At 37.0% G+C, this 26,118-nt stretch overlaps 1 protein-coding gene across 8 annotated transcripts in view; it reads left to right on the forward strand.

Annotated features, from left to right (window-relative positions):
• FAM135A (family with sequence similarity 135 member A) overlaps positions 1-24,646 on the forward strand; it is a 138,221-nt gene extending 113,575 nt beyond the window's left edge. For 3 of the 8 annotated variants that reach the window (XM_047760152.1, XM_047760160.1, XM_047760196.1), the window contains 8 exons: positions 113-2,474; positions 3,983-4,143; positions 7,061-7,152; positions 7,946-8,043; positions 11,150-11,301; positions 12,803-12,913; positions 20,199-20,312; positions 23,209-24,646. In XM_047760152.1, coding sequence (XP_047616108.1) covers positions 113-2,474; positions 3,983-4,143; positions 7,061-7,152; positions 7,946-8,043; positions 11,150-11,301; positions 12,803-12,913; positions 20,199-20,312; positions 23,209-23,414 — 3,296 coding nt within the window. In that variant the 3' untranslated portion in view covers positions 23,415-24,646. The remainder of the gene's footprint in view (positions 1-112; positions 2,475-3,982; positions 4,144-7,060; positions 7,153-7,945; positions 8,044-11,149; positions 11,302-12,802; positions 12,914-20,198; positions 20,313-23,208) is intronic. The other 5 variants (XM_047760204.1, XM_047760214.1, XM_047760169.1 and 2 more) reach the window with 3 other exon arrangements.
• The last annotated feature ends 1,472 nt before the right edge of the window (positions 24,647-26,118 follow it).

Here is a 26,118-nt window from a genome sequence, read left to right on the forward strand (position 1 = left end):
TTTTTTTTAATTTTTGAGGATATTAGAAAGTTATAGTCAGAAAAAGTGGTCTTAATTATATGAGTTCTCACATCTTGTTTTAAACCTGAATTTCTTTTTCTTTGGATAAAAGACTTAGATGCACCCTGGATGGGAATTCAGAATCTTCAGAGATCAGAGTCCAGTAGAATGGATAAATATGACACTGAAGAAAGCTCTATAGCTGGACTTTCCAGCCCAGAGTTGAAAGTCAGACCTGCTGGGGCCTCCAGTGTTTGGTATACAGAAGGTGAAAAGCAGCTAACAAAGTCTCTAAAAGGAAAGAATGAAGAATCAATTAAATCCAAAGTTAAGGTTACTAAACTCATGAAAACAATGAAACCTGAAAATACAAAAAAATTAATAAAACAAAACTCTAAGGATTCTGTGGTTTTGGTAGGCTACAAATGTTTGAAAAGTACAGCATCAAATGATCTTTCTAAGTGCTTTGAAGGCAATCCTTCACATAGTCAGAAGGAAGGTCTGGATGCCACAATATGTGGATATAATTTTGACCTAAAGACCCACATCAGACAGACAAGTCAAAAGGAAGCTAGCTATTTGCCAGCTAATACAGAGAGAACTGAACAAAAGTCTCCAGATATTGAAAATATGCAACCAGACCTGTTTGACCCTTTGAACTCGGGCAGCCTAAATCTTTGTGCAAATTTGTCCATTTCAGGTAAACTTGATATGTCCCAGGACGATAGTGAAATTGCACAAGTGGAATACAATGTGGTACCCAGAAGTTCATCAGACGACTGCCATGATCATCAAACAGCCCCCACTTCAGGAGCTAAAACAATTCAAGTCAAATCCTGTAATAAAGATCCTCTCAGTGGGGAGAAGATCACTGTTAAAGTAGGACCTTGGACAGAGCTTCAACAAGATGAAATTTTTGTGGATAATTTACAGCTACCCAACTTTGAGTCCTTAGAATCTAACGGTAAATCTAAATCTATAGAAATAACACTTGAAAAGGAAGCTTTTCAGGAAGCAAAGTGTCGTGCAATTGGAGAATCTTTAGCTAAGTTAAGAAGTAATCAGCCTGCTTCTTCTACAAGAGATTATCATGTTGCAGTGAGTGGAGACACAATTAGGTTACCGGATGGTAATGCCACGTGTACCTCATCTCGGTTCTCAGATTCAGGTGTGGAAAGTGAACCAAGCTCTGTTGCAACACATCCAAACCCTGAAGCAGTCTTTGAAACTGTGCAAGGGCAAGGTCTTTACAATAATGAAAGGTTATTTCCTCAGCTTTTGATGAAACCTGACTATAATGTAAAGTTTTCATTAGGCAGTCATTGTACTGAGAGTACAAGTGCTTTCAGTGAGATCCAGTCATCTTTAACATCCATAAACTCTCTTCCTTCTGACGATGAGCTGTCACCTGATGAAAACCCTAAGAAATCTGTTGTACCCGAATGCCACCTAAGTGACAGCAAAACTGTATTAAATGTAGGAACAATTGATGTGCCCAAAGGTGACGATAGGAAAAAGTCAAGTATTATTTTGCAACAGCAGAGTGTTGTATTTTCACAGCAGTTGGACAATGAAACTATAACAGTTCATTCCTTAAATTCAAGCACTAAAGACCCTTTACAATTTGTTTTTTCAGATGAAGATACTTCCAGTGATGTGAAAAGTAGTTTCAACTCCAAACCTAACTTGGACACTATGTGTAAAGACTCCCAGAGTCCTAATAAATCTAGTAACTCTGCAGGGACTGAAATTATATTAAATTCAAAACTGGTTTCTTTAGGCTCCCCTTGTGTTGTTTCAGGTTCCGTTTCTACCAGTACAGAAGTTAGTGAAGACAGAACTGTGGAAAGAAGAAATAGTGATGCATTAAGTCTCAAACAAATATATTCAGAAGCCCTTACAGTTAAAAATGAAACTCACCTGGGTACAAGTGAGCCTTTTTCAGCCAGTCCTGATATGGTAAAGCAAGGGCTTGTGGAAGATTATTTTGGCTGCCAAAGCAGTACGGATATTTCTGACACATATGCTATTAGCTACAGCAATTCAGTTAGCCCTCAGAAAGAAATTTCTGAAAAAGAAATTAGTAATCTTCAGCAGGAACAGGGTAAAGATGAGGAGGAGGAAGAGCAGGATCAACAAATGATTCAAAATGGGTATTATGAAGAGACAGATTATTCAGCTCTGGATGGGACAGGAAATGCTCACTGTATAGACAGAGATGCCCTAGAAGAGGAAAGACTTATCAAATCCGAAAAAATTAACAGTGACTATCTGAGGGATGGTATAACTATGCCTACTGTCTGTACTTCTGGTTGTCTGTCCTTCCCATCTGCACCCCGAGAGTCTCCTTGTAGTGTTAAGTATTCTTCTAAGAGTAAATGTGATGCCATTACAAAGCAGCCAAGCAGCACTTCTTACAGCTTCACGTCATCAGTTTCCTGGTATGAAAATTCACCAAAACCTCAAATACAAGCGTAAGTAATGGAGCACAATAGCATGTGCTACTAAATACATAAAGAGAACATATATGTATGTGTGTGTGTGTGTGTGTGTGTGTGTGTATTTCTCTGGTAACATACATATTTCATGTTCTCTGGTTTCTATAGTATAGAAAGTGCTTCTTTGATTAGCTATCTGAAATGGGACATGAACTCAGTATGCTATTTGACAGACAGACCTGTAGTTCCCTGTGTGATTTTCCATTCTCTCGGCTCTACATTGCTGACTAAAATTTTCTACTGGTAGTTTTATGTTAGAAGTATGAAATGGTTGAGTTTAAAACCTTTTTTTTTCCCTATCAACACCTCTATTTTACCCCATCAACTCCCAGACAAAAGTTAGGTTTTTTAAGTACATCTAGCAAATAAAGACAATACTAGGTAATTGCTAGAAGCTCCAGACCCAGATTGCCTCAGCTAAGTCAGTGGGTCCAGAATTGAAATTTCATGGGCCAGTGAAAGAAATCACATAAAAATTTGAGGATGACATAGGTTTACCAGCATGGCACTGGTTTTCAAAATACTCTACTACCTTTCTTCAGATGGAATTATAATCCCTGGAGTGAAATGTCATATCTACTGTAGATTTTTTAAGTTTCCAGATTATGTATACACGTAAAATCCATGGTGCCTACAGCTAGTGACCCCAGCACGGTAAAACTGCGTTATTGAAGAATTTCTAATATTCTAGAAAGCTGAAGGTTATACCTCCTCCTGGCACCTCAGACTCTCTGTGTTATTAATAAAAGCAGTGGTCTGTATGTAGTCTTCACCCACCCCAGTATCTCACTAAGTTTAGTGTTCATCAGTTTCTTTGGGTTTTACTTTTACCAGTCCAAATGATATAATGTTAAAATAGTTAACAGTTGCTGATGTTCTCAGTCCTCAACTTGATTAGATTTCTTGCTCATCTTTAAATGTGTATGCCACCAATTTTGTTCATTCACATCCCCCTCTTAGTTCTGTTCCTTCTTAGTGGTATTTTTGGAAAAACAGCAATAACCAAATCTACTCAGTGATATACCTGCCATTCTCACTGGTACACTTTGTAGAATAGCTCCTTCTTCTATGTTGGATCAAAAGGAGCAAAGAAGGTGAGATTCAATCACAGGATCAGCATCAGACTGTCCTCTGTTCAGTCTGATGCTGATCCTGTGCACAGCTTTGCTGTGCTCATGATACACAATTCTATGGAGGGCATAACTTCATTCTTAATATTTTCTTAGTGGATTTCAAGTTTAAGAAAATATTTTAAAGTGATGTCATGTTTTAAATATTCGTTGCATTTGGTCAGAATATGTACTAAAAATAGTAAATAAAATCAGTTTTCTAAATCATTTAGATGATCCCACATTTTCATTATTTTAAAACCAAATATTTCTGGGTTTCCTCTTCTTCAATTTTCTAAATTCAGCAGATTATCTTGTTTTAAAAACCAAATATAATCCTTAGTAAAGAGTATCTTCCATAATATTTTGCTTCAGCTTCCTTCAGGCAAAAGAAGAACTGAAGCACCTTAAACTCCCTGGATTCATGTACAGTGAGGTTCCTCTGCTGGCATCCTCAGTCCCTTATTTCAGTGTGGAGGAGGAGGACAGTTCCGAAGATGGAGTGCATCTCATTGTGTGTGTGCATGGCCTAGATGGTATGTCATGTCAAATCGTGTAATCCGCGGCAGCTCAGTGTTCTCTTTTCCTAGTAGATCTCATTGAGTTTTATTTAATCTTTGAGCTGAAAAAAGATTTCTAAATTGCTAAAATTACTTAAATTTAAATATATCCTAAAACAGAGATATATTTGATTTTGCTGAGTATAATGTTAGATTTCTTTTTTAAGTAAATTTCCATGGAATTGACATGCATGTGCCAACATTTTATTCATTTTAACTTCAGATTTTTCTGTCTTCTCAATGTTATTTTTGTCAACTGTCACCTAATGGCAGTCATTTTGTCTGTCTCTGTTAGTTTGATATTTTAAACTTTGTGGACAAGAAAAATCAATACCTATCAATTAAAGATTCACCTATTAATTAGGCTATAATTTAAATTATTAATACCTGGCTATGCCTTTATGACAGCTGTTTTGCTTACTCAGTGGACTCTTTTTCTTAGGAATTGTGTTAAAAGATGCCAAGTATCTCTAGACTAGCAGAGTATTACTGTATTATAATGTGATTCTATAATAACAAATTGACAAAAGATTTTATGGATTATGAAAGTGCTAAACACGTAGGTTTAAACTAGTAAATTCTCATGAAATTGGAAGATTTTCTTTTTTGTTGTCTTTTGTCTTTTTTGTTGTAGTTGTTGTTGTTGTTGTTGCTATTTCGTGGGCCGCTCCCGCGGCATATGGAGGTTCCCAGGCTAGGGGTTGAATCGGAGCTGTAGCCACCGGCCTACACCAGAGCCACAGCAACGGGGGATCCAAGCCGCGTCTGCAACCTACACCACAGCTCACGGCAACGCCGGATCGTTAACCCACTGAGCAAGGGCAGGGACCGAACCCGCAACCTCATGGTTCCTAGTCGGATTCGTTAACCACTGCGCCACGACGGGAACTCCGGAAGATTTTCTTATAAAAAAAAAAAAAGAAAGGAAAACCCTGACTCTGAAGAAATAAAATACATCTAATACTAACCTCTTTTCCCTGCTAATAAAGTTTTCAGGAGTTCTCTTGTAGCACAGAGAGTTAAGGATCCAGCATCGTCACTGCAGCAGCTTGGGTCACTGCTGTGGTGCAAGTTCCATCTCTGGCCTGGGAACATCCACATTCCATAGGTGTAGCCAAAAAGAAAAAGAAATTCAAAGAAAAATCCTCCAAGAAAAACTTCTTGGCCCGGTAGAATCTCTGGCGAGATTCCTCTTTGAAATTTTCAAGGAATACACTATCCCTATGTTGTATAAATTGGTCCAGAATAATGGAGGGAAAAAGATAGGATGTAGTCTCTTTTGCTCTTTGTTGTTAAATCTGAAAAAGATATAACACTCATGCTCCAACAAAACAGCAGACCAATATTAATATTAAGTAATAGAACTCCAGGAATATTATAGAAAATAAATGAGTAAATAAATGGCCCCCCCAAATCCTCCAGCAAGTAGAATCAATACATTGAAATAACTACAACAAATAGGATTTAATTCTGAGAATGCAAAGAGAGGTAAATGTAAATAAATATATTAATAAAATATACTTCATCAGCAAATCAAGTAGGAAGTGTTGATAAAATTCAATATCCATTCCCGATTATGACAACTAAGCATCAGACTTAAGCCTTAAATAGCACTAGTCTAGTTCATTAATGTGATCAGGCACATATATTTCCAGCCCATGGAAAGCATATACCTAATAGATGCTAGAGGTATTTCTTACAAAATCAAGAGTAAAACAGTTAATTCTCTCTGCATAACATAGCTAAAAGCAACAAATATTGGAAGGGTAAAGTAAAAATTCAGCAATTGGTAATGACATGTTTGTATTTCTAAATAAGCCAAAGGAATTAACTGCAAAGCTACTAAACTAATTTTTAAAGGTAATAATTATTTTAATATATGTCTGCTATAAATTTTTTATATTTATAGATATCTTTTAGGTTAGTAATTAAATACCTTAGATTATTTAAATGGATTTTTATTTCTGTTCGTTTGACCTAGTACCACCAAAGGATAGTCAGCAGATTAAATCTAAACCTAAAATGTGTTCAGGGTTGGTTAAATGATCATCTGGAGTGCTGATGGTAAAAAGTAATTCAGTCATTTACAGCTACTGTGGCCAGCAGTCACCAGAGTTGCTTTTTAGGACCACATCTGCTGCATATGGAAGTTCCTGTGCTAGGGGTCAAATCAGTGCTACAACTGCTGGCCTATGCCACAGCCCCACCATATCCAAGCTGTGTCTGTGACCTGCACCACAGCTGAAGGCAACACCAGATACTTTAACCCACTTCGTGAGGCCAGGCATCAAACCTGTGTCCTCATGTGTACTAGTCAGATTCGTTTCTCCTGAGCCACAATGAGAACTCCCCAGAGTGTGTTCTGGCAGTTAAATAAATATGCCATTAAGTGGAAAAGTGAAAGAGCATCAGTGTGACCAAAACCTCTGAAGAAACAGACTTTTGGAAGATACTGTTTGGCTAGTGGAGATCAGCTTTGAAATAAAAACCAAGGACCGGAGTTCCCGTTGTGGCACAGTGGTTAACGAATCTGACTAGGAGCCATGAGGTTGCGGATTTGATCCCTGGCCTTGCTTACTGGGTTAAGGATCTGGCATTGCCCTGAGCTGTGGTGTAGGTTACAGATGCGGCTCGGATCCTGAGTTGCTATGGCTCTGGCGTAGGCCGGTGGCTACAGCTCCTATTAGACCCCTAGCCTGGGAACCTCCATATGCTGCAGGAGCGGCTCTAGAAAAAAGGCAAAAAGACAAAAAAAACAAAACCAAAGACTCTATTTTAAAGTCTTAGGCTATATGCTTGTCTTCAAGAACTGCAACAAGATATGAGGATGCACATTATACCTTTAACTTTATCTCATCCTTTAGATGTAATTTTCATTTTCTTTATTTTCTAGGTAACAGTGCCGATCTCCGATTAGTAAAAACTTATATTGAACTTGGACTGCCTGGAGGAAGAATTGATTTTCTTATGTCTGAGAGAAATCAGGTACATACAGAATGGCAATGTATTTCCAATGTTAGCACACATTTTTCTATTATTTTCTACCTAAATATTTGTTTTCTACAAAATACCTGTAGTAGCAGAAATAATTTTTCTGATTTCTATGGACTTTAACATTAATACATATCTTAAGGAAGTGGAAATGATTCACAGTTGGATTTATGAGCTCTTCGCATGTATAAAATTTCTAGAATTTCACATTTCTATGCAAGTATTTCATTAATTACACCACAATAAATAACTTTATCCTCATTGCTGATAGTGGGCTAAACAGTTAACTAAATGAAATGTAATTAAGGACACTGGACATTTTTTTTCTTAGAAATTCACACTGCTCATTTTAATATAATGAATGTTACATTTCCCAGCTTCTCTAAAGAACGCTGATCTTTTTTTTTTTTTTCCCCCCACTGTACAGCAAGGGGATCAAGTTATCCTTACATGTATACATTACAATTACATTTTTTTCCCCCACCCTTTGTTCTGTTGCAATATGAGTATCTAGACAAAGTTCTCAGTGCTATTCAGCAGGATCTCCTTATAAATCTATTCTAAATTGTCTGATAAGCCCAAGCTCCGGATCCCTCCCACTCCTTCCCCCTCCCATCAGACAGCCACAAGTCTTTTCTCCAAGTCCATGATTTTCTTTTCTGAGGAGATGAAGAGCACTGATCTTTAACTGTATTTCTAGTACCTAAATTAAAAATATGTTTATATTTAGTTTCTCTTGTAATTATACATACTCAGTATATATTGTATCTATTTTGCTTTTGTTTAGAATGATACTTTTGCTGATTTTGATAGCATGACTGATCGCCTTCTGGATGAGATAATACAATATATTCAGATATATAGTCTAACAGTCTCAAAAATAAGGTAACCTCTATCTTATTACATAGTTTATTTTTATATCTCTATGAATTATAGAAAATTATACAGAATTTCTGGTAATTTTGTTGTCCTGTCTTGAAATATAGGTGACCACAACTCAATTTAAAGAGAAAAGAAAAATTTTAAAGATTTTAGGGAAAGGCCACACATTATAAGACTCCATTTATATGAATTGTCTAGTTGTCTAGTATTGCAAAATTATTGAGACAGAAGTGGGTCAGTTATTGCTTAGGGCTGAAGGAAGTGGGAGATGGAGGGTGATAGCTAAAGAATGTGAGGTTTCTTTTTAAGGGGGTGAAGTGTTCAAAAATGTCTTTTGAGGGGGTTCCCTCAAATGTCTTTTGGGGGGGTTCCCTAGTGGCCTAGTGATTAAGAATTTGGCATTGTCACTGCTGTGGCTCAAGTTCAGTCTCTGGTCTGGGAATTTCTGCATGCCACCAGTGTGGCCCAAAATAATAGTAGGTAAAATAAAATAAAATTTCTTGTAGCGATGACTGCACTGATCTGTAAATATACTAAAAACCAGCTCATTATACACTTTTTGTTTTGTTTTTATTTTTCAGCCACACCCTCAGCATGTGGAAGCTCCTGGGCCAGGGATCAAACCTGCGCCACAGCAGCAACCTGAGCCTCTGCAGTGGCAATGCCAGATCCTTAACCTGCTGTATCACAAAAGAATTCTGAATTGTACACTTTAAATGGGTAAATTGTATGGTAAGTGAATTGTGTCTCAATAAAGCTGTTACCAAAGAGAAAGGTTATAGGGAAATGGATAATTATAAACAAATGACAAAGTGAAAATACTTTCAAAGTTTCATGACTGTACTTTGAAGGTCAGTTTTCCGGGAACAGGAGATGTTGATCAAGCCAATATGGCTCATTATTTAATCAGGTGTTATGAACAGAGATTGGAGAGAGAAAAGGATTTGTTTCTTCTGGTCTAATAAGAATTAAAGAAAAAGACACAATTAGTCTTCCTGCTGCAGAAAAAGAGAATAAACAGACTATTTCATATCCCAGTTAGATTAGAGGAAGAAGCTGGCTCCTTATACTATAGGCTTTTATAGACTTTGTTTCCAGTTTGAGGTAGAGCAAGGATGAAGAAGAGGGACCTTTTTATTTGAAATCATTTTTTAAAAACGAATTCTCCTTAAAATACAGTGGAGATCCGAATATGTTGGGGGTGAGGGAAGACTTTTTCTTATTCTAATAATTCTCTTCATTTAAGGATTTTAATCTGTTTACTAAATTTTCTATAAGCAGCTTGTATTCCTTTTATTATTTTATTATTTTATGATGAGAAAATGTATTATTTCAGTTTTTTCATTCATCCACAAAATATGCCCTCTTTTAGGTTAGATTGTCACGTATAATCAACGATTATCCTAAAGCTTGATCTGGTTCATTGAGGACCCTTTTTTTGGGGGGGGGGGGGTCTTTTTGCCTTTTCTAGGGCCGCTTCTGAAGCATATGGAGGTTCCCAGGCTAGGGGTTGAATCGGAGGCTACGCCAGAGCCAGAGCAACTTGGGATCCAAGCTGCGTCTACAACCTACACCACATCTCACGGCAGTGCTAGATCCTTAACCCACTGAGCAAGGCCAGGGATCGAACCCACAACCTCATGGTTCCTAGTCGGATTTGTTAACCACTGAGCCACGACGACGGGAACTCCATCACTGAAGACTCTTATCAAAACTTACATCCCAGCTTCAGGAACTTCAGCTCGGAAGGAAAGTTTGTCAGCTTCTCACTGGTTGTATCTGTAAACCAGTGTTAAGACAGCTTTCAAGATCATTTCTTTTACTATTAACTATCCTCAGAGATTCATAAACTGTCTGTTATTTATAGAGGTAGGCAGAGGTTTCCATTGTAGCTCAACAGTAATAAACCTGACTAGTATCCATACAGATGTGGGTTCAATCCCTGGCCCTGCTCAGTGGGTTGAGGATCCGGCATTGCCTGAGCTGCAGTGTAGGTCTCAATCGTGGCTCAGATCCCATGTTACTATGGCTGTAGTGTGGGCCGGCAGCTGCAGCTCTGATTTATCCTAGCCTGGGAACTTCCGTATGTCATGGGTGCGGCCCTAAGAAGACAAGAAAATTAAATAAATAAATAAATGAAAATAAAATAGTGGTAAGCAAAAAGGCTCATTTGATGTAAACTGACTTAATAAAAGTGAAATGGGAGTTCCCGTCATGGCTCAGTGGTTAACAAATCCGACTAGGAACCATGCAGGTTCGGTCCCTGCCCTTGTTCAGTGGGTTAAGGATCCGGCGTTGCCTTGAGCTGTGTTGTGGTGTAGGTCGCAGACTCGGCTCGGATCTGGCATTGCTGTGGCTCTGGTGTAGGCTGGCAGCTACAGCTCCGATTCAACCCCTAGCCTGGGAACCTCCATATGCCGCGGGAGCGGCCCAAGAAATAGCAAAAAGACAAAAAAAAAAAAGTGAAATGCTTTATAAATATTAGCTATTCTTTTGATATAATCTTTTAAGAATTTTTTATTATAGTTGATTTACAATGTTCTGTCAATTTCTGCTGTGACCCAGTTATACATATATATACATTCTTTTTCTCACATTATCCTCCATCATGTTCCATTACAAATGATTAGATACCGTTCCCTATGCTATACAGCAGCTTTTGATATAATCTTAAACACACAGTAGGAAAATACACATATTTTTCCTGTGTCTTGAAAGTACTTAGTCAAAGAACTTTCTCACTTTGGAATGTAGACCAGAGAATAAGAGAAATTGGTATATAAGTTCTCCTAAATCATCCTTATAGTAGTTTCATTATTTTGGTTTAAATCATGACTTGACAGTAAATAATTGGTGTGTGTATCTAAAGAGGCAAATTTATCATCTAGTCAACGTAGTCAATACTTTTTAAAGAATTTTTTTGCTACATTCTCACAGTTTTTCTATCAAAATATAAGATATATTATTTCAAAGTTTTGAGCCAAAGTTTTAAAACATGTTAGAAAATTTTTAATTCTTAGTATTTCACATCTATGTAGATGATAGCAGCTTTAATTTTTGTTTTTGAAACTTAATACTATGGAAGAAATGTAATTTTTTTCTCTTATAGCTTTATTGGACATTCATTGGGCAATTTAATAATCCGTTCAGTGCTTACAAGGCCACGGTTTAGATATTACCTCAACAAACTTCATACCTTTCTGTCACTTTCTGGACCTCACCTTGGTACACTCTACAATAGCAGTGCTCTTGTTAATACAGGTAAGAAGTTTTTTGGGGCGTTCCCATTGTGCCTCAGTGGTAATGAAGCCCACTCGTATCCATGAGGATGTGGGTTTGATCCCTGGCCTCGCTCGGTGGGTTAAGGATCCATCATTGCCATGAGCTGTGGTGTAGGTCACAGATGCGGCTCGGATCTGTGGCATAGGCTGGTAGCAGTAGCTCTGATTTACCCTCAAAATCCAATCAAGTAGCATGGGAACTTGCATATGCCACATGTGAGGCCCTGAAAAGCGAAAAAAAAAAAAAAAAGGTCTTGGGCTCAATAAGACCATCACTTAAAATAATCACCTCATGTTTTAAAACATCATCTTCATCTGATTCTTCTTTGTCGGTCCAGATTTTCCCCAGGAAGCCACAGATGAGTCAAGTCCAAAGCCTTGAAATTCTTATTTATATTTCCTCCTCCACTTCTTGCATTGGCAAATAAACCATACTATTTTCCTCTGTATCCCATTTCAAATGGTGGTATTCAAAATCTAGCTGGTTGGAGATTTTTAGTTTCTAAAAGAGGCCATGAGAAAAATGAAATCCATTGCTACTACAAAATAGAACTCAATATAAATAAGATGCACTACTTTGAATTTCTTTCTTCACTAAACTTTTCCCCGGATAGGCTTACAATTAGCAGCTTTAACCAAATAAAGGGCTTTTTCTCTTTTCTTCCCCTGCAATATTAGAATCAACAAAAGTAGAAATAAAATAGTCTACAATCTTGAAAACCTGCTCTAGAATGATTGAGCCTTCATTTAAGGGGAAGATGAGTTTAAATGTAGATAACTGATAATAAAAAGACATATAATTAAATAATGAAACTTAAATTATATTCAGCTGTTACTATACAGTATTATCCAGTTCATTCTAAGAGTTGATCCTTATCCAGTTGCTCTACTGTTACTGAACTGCTATTGTTTATGAAGCCTCAGTGCTTGGGCATGTGATCTACTAATGTTTGAAGTTTTACCCTCCTCGGCTTCATTATAATTTGAACAAGTATGTCTAAAGGTACAGTTTTCCTAAATTTGTTCTTCTTAGACCATTATCTGTTTCATTACTGAATGAGATAGAAAAGGCAAGGCTGGAGTTCCCATTTTGGCTCATTGGTTTAAGGACCCCATGTTATCTCCACGAGGATGCAGGTTCCATCCCTGGCCTTGCTCAGTAGGTTAAGGATCTGGTATTGCTGTGGCATAGGCTGTAGCTCCAATTTGACCCCTAGCCTGGGAACCTCCATATGCCACAAGTGTGGCTGTAAAAAGGAAAAAGAAAAGAAAAGGCAAGCCGTCTATTAACCACTGTTAACCCATCATTAACCTATGTGTTTTGTATGTTTATGTTTGTTATCAGAAAATGGAAATATTTTGCAATATATTTTTTATTTGCCAACAAAATGCTAATTTGAGGAATGTTATAACCTTGGCGTATGATTCTGTATATGTCTAGTTTATAACTCCCACATATCATATCTTTTATAATTCTCTAGGTCTGTGGTTTATGCAGAAATGGAAAAAATCAGGTTCTCTTTTGCAGTTGACATGTCGAGACCATTCAGACCCTCGCCAAACTTTCTTATACAAGCTTAGTAATAAAGCAGGTAAGTATATATACATTTATAGCAACAGTTTTTAAAACATTCACTTGAAAACCTTTTTTAAAGTAAGGCTTTAGCTAATAAATTATCAGCATTTTTTCTGCTGATTGAAAAACTATCAGTCAGGAGTTCCCGTCGTGGCTCAGTGGTTAAGGAGCCCACCTAGTATCCATAAGGACACAGGTTTGATCCCTGGCCTTGCTCAGTGGGTTAAGGATCTGGCGTTGCCTTGAGCTGTGGTGTAGGTCGCAGATGTGGCTTAGATCCCAAGTTGTATGGCTGTGGCATAGGCCGGCCGCTACAGCTCTGATTCTACCCCCAGCCTCTGCTACAGCTCTGATTCTACCCCTAGCCTCTGCTACAGCTCTGATTCTACCCCCAACCTGGGAGCCTCCATAGGCCGCCGGTGTGGCTCTAAAAAGACAAAAGACAAAAAAAAAATCAGTCAATTGTAATTTCTTAATAATGAACTAGCAGATTCAGTATTACAACTAAGTAATTGATAGCATGGTTTAATTTTTTTACGTGATTGTATTTATTTTTTATGAGCTGCACAGCTGCTTTGAAATTATCTTTAAATTTTAGCATTTATAATTCATACTAGTTATAAGATAGTTTTTGAACTATGCCTTGGAATGTCTCCATCCTGCCCCCAACCCCAATCCTTAGCCCCTGTTTTAAATTGATATGCATGTGTGTGTGTGTGTGTTTGGGGTTTTTTTGTTTGTTTTTCCTATTCCAAGGCTATTAAGAAGCATTTCTGGAAAATGTCAGAAACAAAACTATTAATAGCTCTACTTTCTACAAGTTCTCATGACTAGATGAATCTTGTAATTCATCTCTCATTAACCAATTATTAAATGTATTCCCCATCTTGCATGTGTTTTCTGAGCTTTTACTCCCTGAAGTCCCTATCTGGTCCTTTGCCATTCTCATTCTCCTAAGTGACCTCACCTCTGACCTTCTCATCTCTCCCTGAGTCATCCTTACACTTGTGTCTTCCCAGCACATTCTAAAGGACACACATTCCATTGTGTCCTTTGAAGTCTCCATTTGAGGAGAATGGATGGCTCTCATTTTTATCTTCTCCGAAGAATGTTATCTCCACTTTTTGCTGAAAGGGGAGCCATAACTGAAACCTGGATATTCCCCAACCTGTCCCCACCTCCCTACTCCCCCTGGCTACAGAATGGAAGGTGGCAAACTTCTTTAAAGGGCTAGATAGTAAACATTTTGGCTTTGTGGGCCATATGATCTCAGTTGTAAGTACTCAACATATCCTAGCACACACACACACAAAAAGCTAAAGACAATACATAAACTAATGAGTGTGGCTGTGTTTTGAAAAAACTTTATCAAAACAAAAATAAGCAGCAGTCCAGATCACACGGGCCATACTTAGCACCCCCCGATACAGAAGCAGCCGGATTTCCTGCTCACAGAGGATGAGCGAGGGAGATGGTCCTCTTACTTTCCATTCCAACCACAGTCCTTACCCTCCACTGTCATGTGCACCTGCTTCCTATGAGGCCTGTACGGGTCCTAGCTCTTCTGTGGTCAAGTCTCCTTTGATGTAAAGGCCTCCTGGTCCCTCCTTACATATTCAGTGAGAACTTTGATAAGAGTTCATTGACAAATGTTTATTACATAGTTATGATTAGGAAAAGATTTTTTTTTTATCTTAGTAGTCAATCCAGGCATTATTTTTGGTAATTTGATGAGCTAACCCTTCAGATGATCCATCAGGCATTACACAGCCTGTCTCAACTCTGGTAGCCTTCCATTCCTCTTTGATTTTGAACCCAGACCCATAGCTATACTCCACCCCTGAAAATTCAATCATTATTCCATTCCATCACTGAAATATCCTGTCCTTTCTCTCTCACTCCCTTATCTCATCTGCTTTTTACACTCATTTAAGATCACTATTCCATCTTCTTAAGATTACCCTATGCCTCCTGTGTTCATTCCCTTCCTAATATCTCAGGCTCTAGGAATTGTCACTTTCATTATTCGTACATTATTGTCCCTTGTTTTATATCATAGCCATCTAGCAAATTTCTATCATAGCCATCTTTTTAGAACTAATACTCTTCAGAACTAATCTCTTCATCTTCTTAATCCTGTTTCTTTACCTGGCTTATTGAGCACTACCACTCAGGACACACAGACCTGCATGTCGGTTCCACTGAGGATCCATGGGTTCCTATTCATTCCCTTTAAAGCTTTTCCAGTTCTTCCTCAGACTTTAAACTACCATTGCTGCCTTCACCAAAAATGACTCTGCTTCCTATTCTATCTGTGAAAGTCAAGGCCATCAAGCAAGGACTTTTCTACTTCCCCCTTTTTTTTTAAAAAAAAAAAAAAAACGCTAGCATACTTAGCCTTATATGCCCACCTGCCTACTGAATATATTTACCTAAATCTTTCCTGGGCACCTTAAATGCAGTGTTTTCAGACAGCTTTTCTTTCCCTTCAGATTTACTTCTTTGGATCTGCCCAGCCAGAAACTTAGAAGTTGTTCTAGACTCCTCTTTGTCTCTTTCCCCACATTTGCTGAGTTACCCAGCCCTGAAACATCCCGCCTTCTTAGTAGCTAGTGGAGGCTTCTCTTTCCTTTCTTCACCACCACCTTGGTTCAGCCTTCAGTACTTTTACGTAGAGTATTGCTGTGGCCTCCAAACTGGTTACCATGCCTCCTGAGTGCCCTCTTCTCCCCAGTCTCACTTTCTTAATAGATGAAATAGCTTTTTAAAAAATTAAATCAGACCATATTGCTCCCGTTTATAAATCTTACAGAGTACCCTGTAGTTTTCAGGGTGAAGTTCAGATTCCATGGTTTGGTGTATCAAACTCTTTACAGTCTGGTTCCTGGTTCTTTTATGTGCTCTGCACTGCCTCTTTACACACATGCCCTGTGCTACAGTCTCCTGTCTCACATGTTTGCACTTCTTCTCTTCATGGTGCTTTTGCACTACCACTCCTCCTCTTGGGTATGCCCATCTTTTTAGAACTAATACTCTTCAGGAGTTCCCATCGTGGCGCAGTGGTTAACGAATCCGACTAGGAACCATGAGGTTGCGGGTTCGGTCCCTGCCCTTGCTCAGTGGGGTTAACGATCCGGCGTTGCCGTGAGCTGTGGTGTAGGTTGCAGATGCGGCTCGGATCCCCCGTTGCTGTGGCTCTGGCGTAGGCCGGTGGCTACAGCTCCGAATGGACCCCTAGCCTGGGAACCTCCATATGCCGCGGGAGCGGCCCAAGAAATAGCAACAACAACAACAACAACAAAAAAAAGAACTAATACTCTTCAGAACTAATCTCTTCATCTTCTAAAATTAAACTCCAGCACCACCTGCTATCCAAAGCTTTCCTTGAATATTTTCTTCTTTTGCTTCCTCTTCTTTTGGCCTTTTAAAATAGTATTCTATTCTTTAAATTACTTGCTTTGAAATACCTCGTTGTCATCTTTGATTGACCCCACTTCTTTGCATACCACATCACAAGATTGTTGAGATTATCTCTGACCTGCTATAACATTATATATGAACTTGTTTTATCACACTCATTATAGCTATCCTCATGTCAGTCATTTTTATGTATCTTAACCTTTTTTCTTTAAGCAGAATCTGTCATGACAACCCTTTCCCACTGCCTTCGCTATATTTACTATAGTTCTCACTAGTAGGTGTTCACTCTAAAGCCATGATGGGAACCCCCAAAATATCTGTATTTTAAGATCTTCCTAAAAACGTCTGCTTAGAATCTCTTCCCAGCTGTTGAATTCTGACAAGGAAAATATAACAATTAAAGCAGTCTCCTGCTGGGCTGCCATGGTACAAGATACACTTTTCTTGCAGCAGATTACAGAGGTGTTTAATAATAGGTATGACTTGATTTGTAATTAACATTTGTTTTTTGTTTCTGAAAGTGTGGAAAAGAATCAGCATCAGCTAATATTATTTAAGGAAGCAAATTCTTTCAAATGTATTTAAAATAAGTGAGTAAAAGTAAGAATATTACATAGAACATGTCCCTTTAGAAAGCACAGCACTGTTGATATTCTGGGCTGCAGAGTCGCTGATGGGGGGACCTTCCTGTGCATTGTAAGCCTCCACCTGCTATATGCCAGTAGTGCTTGTGCTGCTAAGCACTTCCTATGCCCTACCCTGCTTTCGAGAGACAGAATTGTCTCCAGACACTGCTAAATGTTCCTTGGGATGCAAAATCATCAGTTCTGAACCACCGAACTGATGGTGGCCTGTTATTTTGGCCTGTTCCAAAAGGTAAACAGAAATAAGTCAATATGAATTGCTTTAGAACTTCCTAAATTTTTCAGAAAAAAATGAGCAGCCAGAAGTATCAGGGAGACTAAGATAATGAAGATGAAAGTTACCATTAGTATGTTTGTTCATATACAAAGCGTGTAATTATACATCCAGAAAAGTAATGAACATTTACTTGAATCTTTTTCTTGGTAATCCTGAAAAATAACTACAACATTTAGAAACTTTCTAGTTAAATTATCTCATTCTATAGATGGAGAAATCTTGTTACTCTCCCAAGTTAGAGATAATTTTTCAACCACGAATTAGTCACCTCAGGCTGAGGGAGGTGATAACTGAGAGGCCAGTGGACCAGGCCACCTTTAAGCAGGTGCAGTCAGTGCAAGTGCAGAGAGGATGAACCTCCTCTATGAGGCTCCCAGGTACAGACCTTAGGTGTCTCTATCAGCTGGATTCCAGCTTAGATGAAGTGTATCCATAATTCCCTTTTTCATGCCTCTGGGCAGCTGCCATGTTTCTCTTTCAGTTTCTACCCTCTAGCCAACACTGCTGCGCAGGAACTGAAACCAGAAGATTCAAGAGATTCATAGTCTATTTAACTTTGTTCTTGGCTAATACAAAAAGCAAACCTTCCATACAGAAGCAGAATGTCAGTAATATGTTGTTGAAAAATATTATTAAAATAATTACCGGAATTCCTGTTGTGGTTCAGTGGAAATGAATCCTCTAGTATCCATGAGGATGCAGGTTCAATCCCTGGCCTTGCTCAATGAGTTAAGGATATGGTGTTGCTGAGAGATGTGGTGTAGATCTCAGACATGGCTTGGATCTGGCGTTGCTATGGTTGTGGTGTAATCCGGCAGCTTCAGCGCCAATCCCACCCCTAGCCTGGGAACATCTGTATGTCACATGTGCGATCCTAAAAAGCACAAAACAAAACAAAAAAGAAAGAAAAAAGAAACATAAAAAAATAAAATAATTACTGAATTTAAAATGTATTTTTAGGAGTTCCCATCATTGGTCAGTGGTTCTTATAGAAGAACACAGATACTTTTTAGATAGATGGAAAAGCCAACTGTGCTGTTCCATGACTGGTTTCATGCATTTTTTTGAGTTGGTCATATCAACGTTACTTTTTGTGAGAGAAAGTAAGACTTCATTCATATTTTGCTTGGTTCTCCCAGAGATTTGTATACCCCAGGGCCATACACCTTAAGAAGATTGGAAACAAATTGGAGAAATCTTTCTCTTGTAGAGTAGGAGAATGAAAAGTCATTTTTAGAAAAGCACCCATATGGAAGTTGGAATCTGGAAATCAGTTTTCTTAAAGGCATAAATCAGTTTTCTTAAAGGCCTATCTACATCATGGAGAGTCTTAAATTACCCATGGGGGTAAGTGTATACCAGTTGAAAGACTTCTGCTCTAGAACATATGGATACTTCCCAAGAGTACCGATGAAGACATTGGAATCAAATGATGCCAAAAGGAAAATGAATATGTCTCATGAAATGTGAGAATAAAGGGGGAGGGAAATCAGTTTTTCTTAATATCTTTCTAGAATATAGTTTTAAACATGTGTGTACAACTGAGTTAATTCTTATTGTAGACATTCTATTGTTTCACTTACATCTTCAGAATTGTGTACATCCAGGTGCCAGAAAGTATTATTTTCTCACTGGAAAAAGGAGGGAATGATGTTATATTTGGCATTGAGGGTATATCCAGTTTGGCCTGATTGTATGTCCTTCTAAATATGACTCATTATTAGGATCCTTAAGTTCCAAGAAGAAAGGGAGCTCCTATGATGGCCTCCCATATTCTGGGTCCACTGTAGTCCCCACAGTTAGCCTGTCTCTAAGAATCTGAATTTCAGTGCACAGAAAGTATCAAAATTTTATTCTGGAACATTCCAGAACAAAATTCTGTGTACTGCACATTCATTTCTAATGTGTTGCAATTATTGATTGGTATCTTATTTATTTATTTACTCATTTATTTATTTTGTCCTTTTTTTTTTTTAGGGCCCCACCCACGGCACATGGAGGTTCTCAGGCTAGGCATCTAATCAAAGCTGTAGCCGCTGGCCTACACCATAGCCACAGCAATACCAGATCTGAGCCATGTCTGCAACCTACACCACAGCTCACCACAACGGCAAATCCTTAAGTCACTGAGCAAGGTCAGGGATCGAACTGCATCCTCATGGATACTAGTCAAATTCATTTTCTGCTGAGCCACAACAGAAACTCCTGTGTCTTATTGAAATACATAAAATTTTGATTTTTGTATTTGCTAGTCTGAGCCAAATAGTAAAATTAGAACATTACTGTTATTAAAAAGGTCAAGAATATGGTTTCAGTGCTTAAATGAGTTATTTAGCAAAGTATCCCAGGGGCACAAGCCCTAAATTCACTTAATTTACTGAGAAATAAAATTAAATAGACCTGACAGAAACTGTTAGATGGGTCACAAAATTCATTATTATTATTGGAAAAATCAAAGCATCTATCCCCTTGACATTATGCTTAAATGAGGAGAAAATATATGTTATATTAGGCAAGAGTCAAATAAAAACATAAAGTAAAAAGTCAGTTTTAAATTATTTCATATAGAGTGCTTGTTTTTATGGAAGAGTGTACTTTTGTTACTTTGGGAAATAATTCTAAATTTCAATCAATGTCCTCTGAAGAGTAAGAACGTCATGAAATAGCTCCTATAGACTTTGTCCACCATGTCCGGTCTCTCTCTTAACCCCACACCACAATCCTTGCTTTCACACAGTACAAACACACATTTCTTCTATCAGCAAGTAAACTGCATACAATGAAACTGGGGAGGTTGTGGAGCATATATAGAAATCTGGAGAAAAAATTCATCGGGTATTTTAAAAGCCATAAACTTAATGCTACTGAGGATATCAAATTTATGGACTTGATATAATACTAATAAGTTATTTTAAATCTGGTTAATTATTGCATTCTAATTCAGTATTTTTTCTTCACAGGGCTTCATTATTTCAGAAATGTTGTACTAGTGGGGTCTCTGCAAGATCGCTATGTTCCTTATCATTCTGCCCGCATTGAAATGTGCAAAACGGCTTTAAAGGACAAACAGTCAGGTAACAAATAAATTAGAAGTGTTTCCAAGAGCTTCATCTACACATGAGTTTCTCCCAGTTTTTTCTTTTTTGGTCTTTTTAGGGCCACTCCCCTGGCATATGGAACTTTCAAGGCTTGGGCTCAAGTCAGAGCTTCAGCTACCAACGCCATATCACAGCCACAGCAACACCAGATCCAAGCCACATCTGTGACCTATACCATAGCTTACAACAATGCCGGATCTTTAACCCACTGAGTGGAAGCAGGAATCAAACCCACATCCTCATGGATACTTACTCAGGTTCTTAACCTGCTGAGCCACAATGGGAACTCTTCTCCCAGATTTTTCTCAAAGTCATGTTCTGTCTTTCTCCTGTCCTTCTCCTTCCTTTTGGTTTGTTTTCCACAGGATAGTAATAGCTATCTTTCCACCATTTTTCTTCCTTTTTTTTTCTCCTGCCAAAACAATAGTAGTTCTTTTAAAATCATTTTTTCATCTAATTACAAATGCTTTTCCATTTTACTGCCTCAAAATAATCCATACTTTAATTTATTCTGGATTATTGGGGTTGGTGATTGCAGTAATTGTCATGCTGCATGTTGCACTGTACCTTACTTTTAGTCAAAGATGCAGCAAGCAGACCCAAATAAATAAAATCAGAAATGGAAGAGGAATAGTTGTAATACCTGACACCACAAAAATACAAGAATCGTAAGAGACCACTGTGAATAATTATACACCAATAAAATGGACAACCTAGAAGAAATTAATGCATTTCCAGAAATGTAAAATCTCCAAAGACCAAAGCAGAAAGAAATTAGGAAAGGAGTTTTCCTGTGGCACAGTGGGTTAAGCATCTGGTGTTGTCACTTCAGTGGCTTGGGTCACTGCTGTGGCACGGGTTCAGTCCTTGGCCAGGAGATTCCATGTGCTTGGCCAGGAGATATGGCCCCACCCCCCAAAAAATTAGAAAGGAATAGGAGATATGAACATATGATTAACAAAATGAAATTTAATCAGTAAAATAAAAAATCTCCCGACAAACAAAAGCCCAGCACCACACAGCTTCATTGGTGAATTCTGCCAAAAATTTAAGGATGTGTTAACAACTATCCTCAAACTATTCCAAAAAATTGAAGATGAAAGACCTACAAACTCATTCTACAATGCCAGCATCACTTTGATACCATAAGCATACAAGGGCACCATGAAAAAAAGAAAGCTATAAATCATTATCACTAATGAAAATAAAAGCAAAAATCCTCAACAAAATATTAACCAAATTCAGTAATACATTAAAGGGATCATACATCAAAAGTGAGATGCAAAAAAGATGGTTAAGTATCTGCAAATCCATTGATATGACACACCACATTAACAAAACAAAGGATAAAAATCACATAATCATCTCAATAGATGCATAAAAAGCATTTGACAAAATTCAACACCCATTCATGATAAAAACTGTCAATACAGTGAGTATAGAGGGAACATATATAAATATAATAGAGGTCATTTATGAAAAACCCACAGCTAACTTCATACTTACGGTAAAAAGCTGAGAGCATTTCCTCTAAGACTAGGAATAAACCAAGGAGGTCCACTCTCACTTTTATTCAAACAGTATTGAAAGTCCTACCCACAGCAATCAGACAGAAAAGAAAGAAATCAGAAATAAAAAGAAATATAAATTGGAAGGGAAGAAGTAAAACTGTCACTATTGCAGATGACATGATACTGTATATATAAAAATCTAAAAGTCTCCACAAAAAAAATATTAGAATAAATGAATTCAGTAAAGTTGCAAGATAGAAGATTAATGTTGCTTTTTTATACACTAAAAAATATAGTATGAGAAAGCAAAAGCAAGGAGTTCCAGCTGTGGCATAACGGGATTGACAGCGTCTTGAGAGTGCTAGGACACAGTTTCAATCCCCTTCCGCGCACAGTGGTTAAGGATCCAGTGTTGCCGCAGCTGCGGCTTAGGTTGCAACTCCAGCTTGGATCTCATCCCTGGCCCGGTATCTCCATATGCCATGAGGCAGCCAAAAAAGAAAAAGAAAAAAGAAAAGAAGATAATTCAGATAAAATCACATCAAAAACAGTAAAATACCTAGGATTAAATTTAGCTAAGGAGGGGAGTTCCTGTCATGGTGCAGCAGAAATGAATCTTACTCAGTGGGTTAAAGATCCGGTATTGCCATGAACTGTGGTATGTAGGTCACAGACGTGGCTCCAATCCTGTGTTGCTGTGGCTGGGGTATAGACCTGTAGCTACAACTCAGATTTGACCCCTGGCCTGGGAACCTCCATATGCTGTGGGTACGGGCCTAAAAAGCAAAAAAAAAAAAAAAAAGGGGGCAGAACCAAGCATTAAATAAACATGCAAAACATGCAGACCAAGAAAAAAATAAATTATTTTTGATCTTTGAGCCAAACTCACATTGTTCCTCCGATTATGGGAACTTGCTCTTCTTTCTCAAAATAATTTGGAAATATATGAAATAATGTTGACTGCCATGGAAACTTTTTTAAAGTACTTGCTCTAGACTGGAGTTTTAAATTTTGACTAATCAGAATTTCTCCGCATGGGTATTTTATTTCATTGTGAGTCATGAGTGACTTAATATTGAAGAAAACTGTTTGCTCTGTTGTATTCATTCTTTTAATTTAAAAACATCAAGTTGACAATAATATATAATAAATTTGTTATTTTACTTGGCTCAATAATATGATTGTATTTTCTCTAAAACAGTTTCAAAAATTATATTCCAGACGAAAACCTTTTAAAAGACATTTTTCTGCTTTAAATGGAAATAATATAACTAATTTTATAAATTACATAAAAGTTGTCATAGAATTTTTTTCCAGTCATTCATGTGAACTGATTTTCATATTTTCTGTTTGTTCCATAGGACAGATTTATTCAGAAATGATTCACAATTTGCTTCGCCCAGTTCTGCAAAGCAAGGACTGTAATTTGGTTCGATACAATGTCATCAATGCATTGCCCAATACAGCCGATTCACTCATTGGGAGAGCTGCACATATAGCTGTTCTTGATTCGGAAATATTTTTAGAGAAATTCTTTCTGGTTGCCGCCCTCAAATATTTCCAGTAGGATAAAAACATTATTAGAGACTTGACAATTACCTCATTCAACAATGATTCAAATAATGTATTATATTAAACTGTAGATGCTGATAAGTTCTAAGAAATATTTATACCTTTTTATATTGGAAGATCATTTATATCATCCATGTTTAGAGCTTTTTAAAACATCAACTTTACTTTCTAGGTAATGTGGCTGTGCAATATTTTTTTAATTTTATCTTTTTACTTTTCTATTACTTTTTCATATATTTTGCTACATAAGTATTTCAGTGAAACCTTAAGCCCATATGTATGTCTGATTGTTTATTATTGGCTTTCCACAGTCCTTATATCAGACACATCATACTAGAGGCCATTATTGCTGGAGTAGCTTGGGATTTTAAATTTTCTAGTATTGGGGTATTATTTAGTTAATTATAAATTTTACTTTTAACATTTTACTATGTTTTAACTGGAAATAAAACTATGGCTGCTAAAATATATTTTTTGAAATCAACTCTTTTGCCCTCTCAAACGAGGTGGTTCATATATGACAATGTTATAAAAGTTTTCTATTAAAAAATCATTATTACTGTTGCTAGTAAACATATGTCATGCCTATTAAAATATATTTTCTACTGGTAACTTCAACATTATTTCTCATATTGACTTTTATTACTGGAACTTTTTATGTTCATGTTAGCAGCATCTAGAGATTTTTGAATGTTTGAATGCCCTCTGCCTTGATTTGGTTGCAATTTTGCTAAATTTGGTAATGTTGCTTGAACTTTCTGACTACATTAACTTTTTTCATGGACTTCCTTGTATATATATATAATAACTAAATGTTGAAATTTATGAAATACTTTTATGAATTCAGATAATTTTTAAATATGGTTAAAATTTGTTGAATTGAAGAGTAATGTAAATAAAATAGTTCATGTTTAAAATGGAACAAAATAGCTTTACATGTTTCGTGATACAGATGCAAATGTTTTGATATATGTAGCTATTAAGTCTTTTGACTTTATTCAAGGTGCTGAATAGCATTAAATTCACTATTTTCCTTTCCTGTTTTACTTGTGAATATAATAATGCACTAAGGATAGATAGAAAGTCTATTTCCATTTGCCAGTTGTAACGGACAGAAGGTTTTTGTAAGTATGTGTTGTAAAATTGATGCATGTTTATTTTTAGCATTGTGTTATTGCTTCTGCTGTTAATAAATGAGCAAATGACTATCTGGAGGAACAGCTAAAACACTTCCTTATTTTCAGAATACTAGAGGTATATATTTATAATTGAATAGACTCTGTTAATTAACTTTATAGACTAGCGTGATTGTCTAACTTATAGCCTTTGTAAAGTATTTTTGTAATTTACATCATTTGCATATATTAAGTGTAGTTAAAAGAGATCTCATTATTGTGTTCCATAATACTTTACTTTTTTAAAAGTTCATGAAAATTTAATGAATTGACTAAGCAATAATATACCAAGTGCATTGTAACTGGAAAATGTAAATATATGCATTATTCACCAAGTATTTTTGCTATACATATTTTTCATCCTCACATGCCTTGGTCCTGAATTTTAAATACCATCTTTTTTCTTTTCCTTCTTTCTTTCCTTTTTTTTTTTAAGTTAATACATTGCCCAATACAGTTATTGTATATTTTTTAAGTTAAAAAAAAAAAAAAGCTCAGCTTCTTCTAAGTCTCAGTAATCCTCCAGGTTTATCAGAGTATTCATTCTTACTCATAATCATATAATTGTATTTAAGGGAAAATTGCTTTATGATCATAGTTGGTTGATTGGTTGTTGGTTGTTTTTTAACACAGTTTTAAAAACCCATCAGTAATCATGGTTTCAAGTCTAACAGAGTTAACTTCTGATTTAACAGGGAAACTATCTTAAGCTCTTCACCTCCAAATTACAGAATACAGAAGTGGAGTTGGGAGTCCAAGGAAGAGAGGAAATCATCATCAGAAACAGTATAATTGACTTATTAAAGTTTATACCAGGAAGAATTCTGGGTCCAAGCAACAAAAATCACTGTGATTAACTTAAACAGAAAAAGAATTTATTGGAAGAGTAGAGGTAGTTTACAGAATTGGTGGAAAGCTAGAGAACTACTCTTGGAAAACAGAAACCAAAGAAGGCTAGTGATCAAAATTATAGCCAAGTTCTGACTCCAGGGGAGCTAGAGGTTTGTGTATGTTTCTGCTGGCAGGGATGCCTCTGAAAACTAGATTCCAAACACTCCACTTATTTGCATTACTCATTCCAGATTCAAAGTCTGACTTTCTCAAAAGTCTCACTTTTTCAAAGTCTGATGTCTGATTTTCTCAGCTTCCCCAGTCTAAGATGGGACCATTTCTCCTACTAGAATTCACCAAACATATGGAATGGGTTTAATGACTGAGCACTGAATAGAAATAGAAAAACATATCTGAGGTCTACTATAGTCCATCTCTTTGTCTTTCCAACATCTACAAATGTCATATTTACATATCTTTTAAAATGCTTCTTCCTAACATAATACTATTAACCCTTATCCAGTTTCAAGTCAGGATCTTGGTATTATGTCCATTTCTCCATTTGTAATGATCTTGTCTCAGTAGTTTGCAATCCACAGACAAAATTGTGACTTCCCCACAACCACCCCTACGCATAATAATAGTACTGTTATAGGTAGGAAAGAAAAATTAACTGTATAAGCACATGCATAA

The sequence above is a fragment of the Phacochoerus africanus genome, chromosome 2, assembly GCF_016906955.1.
Source record: "Phacochoerus africanus isolate WHEZ1 chromosome 2, ROS_Pafr_v1, whole genome shotgun sequence".
NCBI classification, from domain to species: Eukaryota; Metazoa; Chordata; class Mammalia; order Artiodactyla; family Suidae; genus Phacochoerus; species Phacochoerus africanus.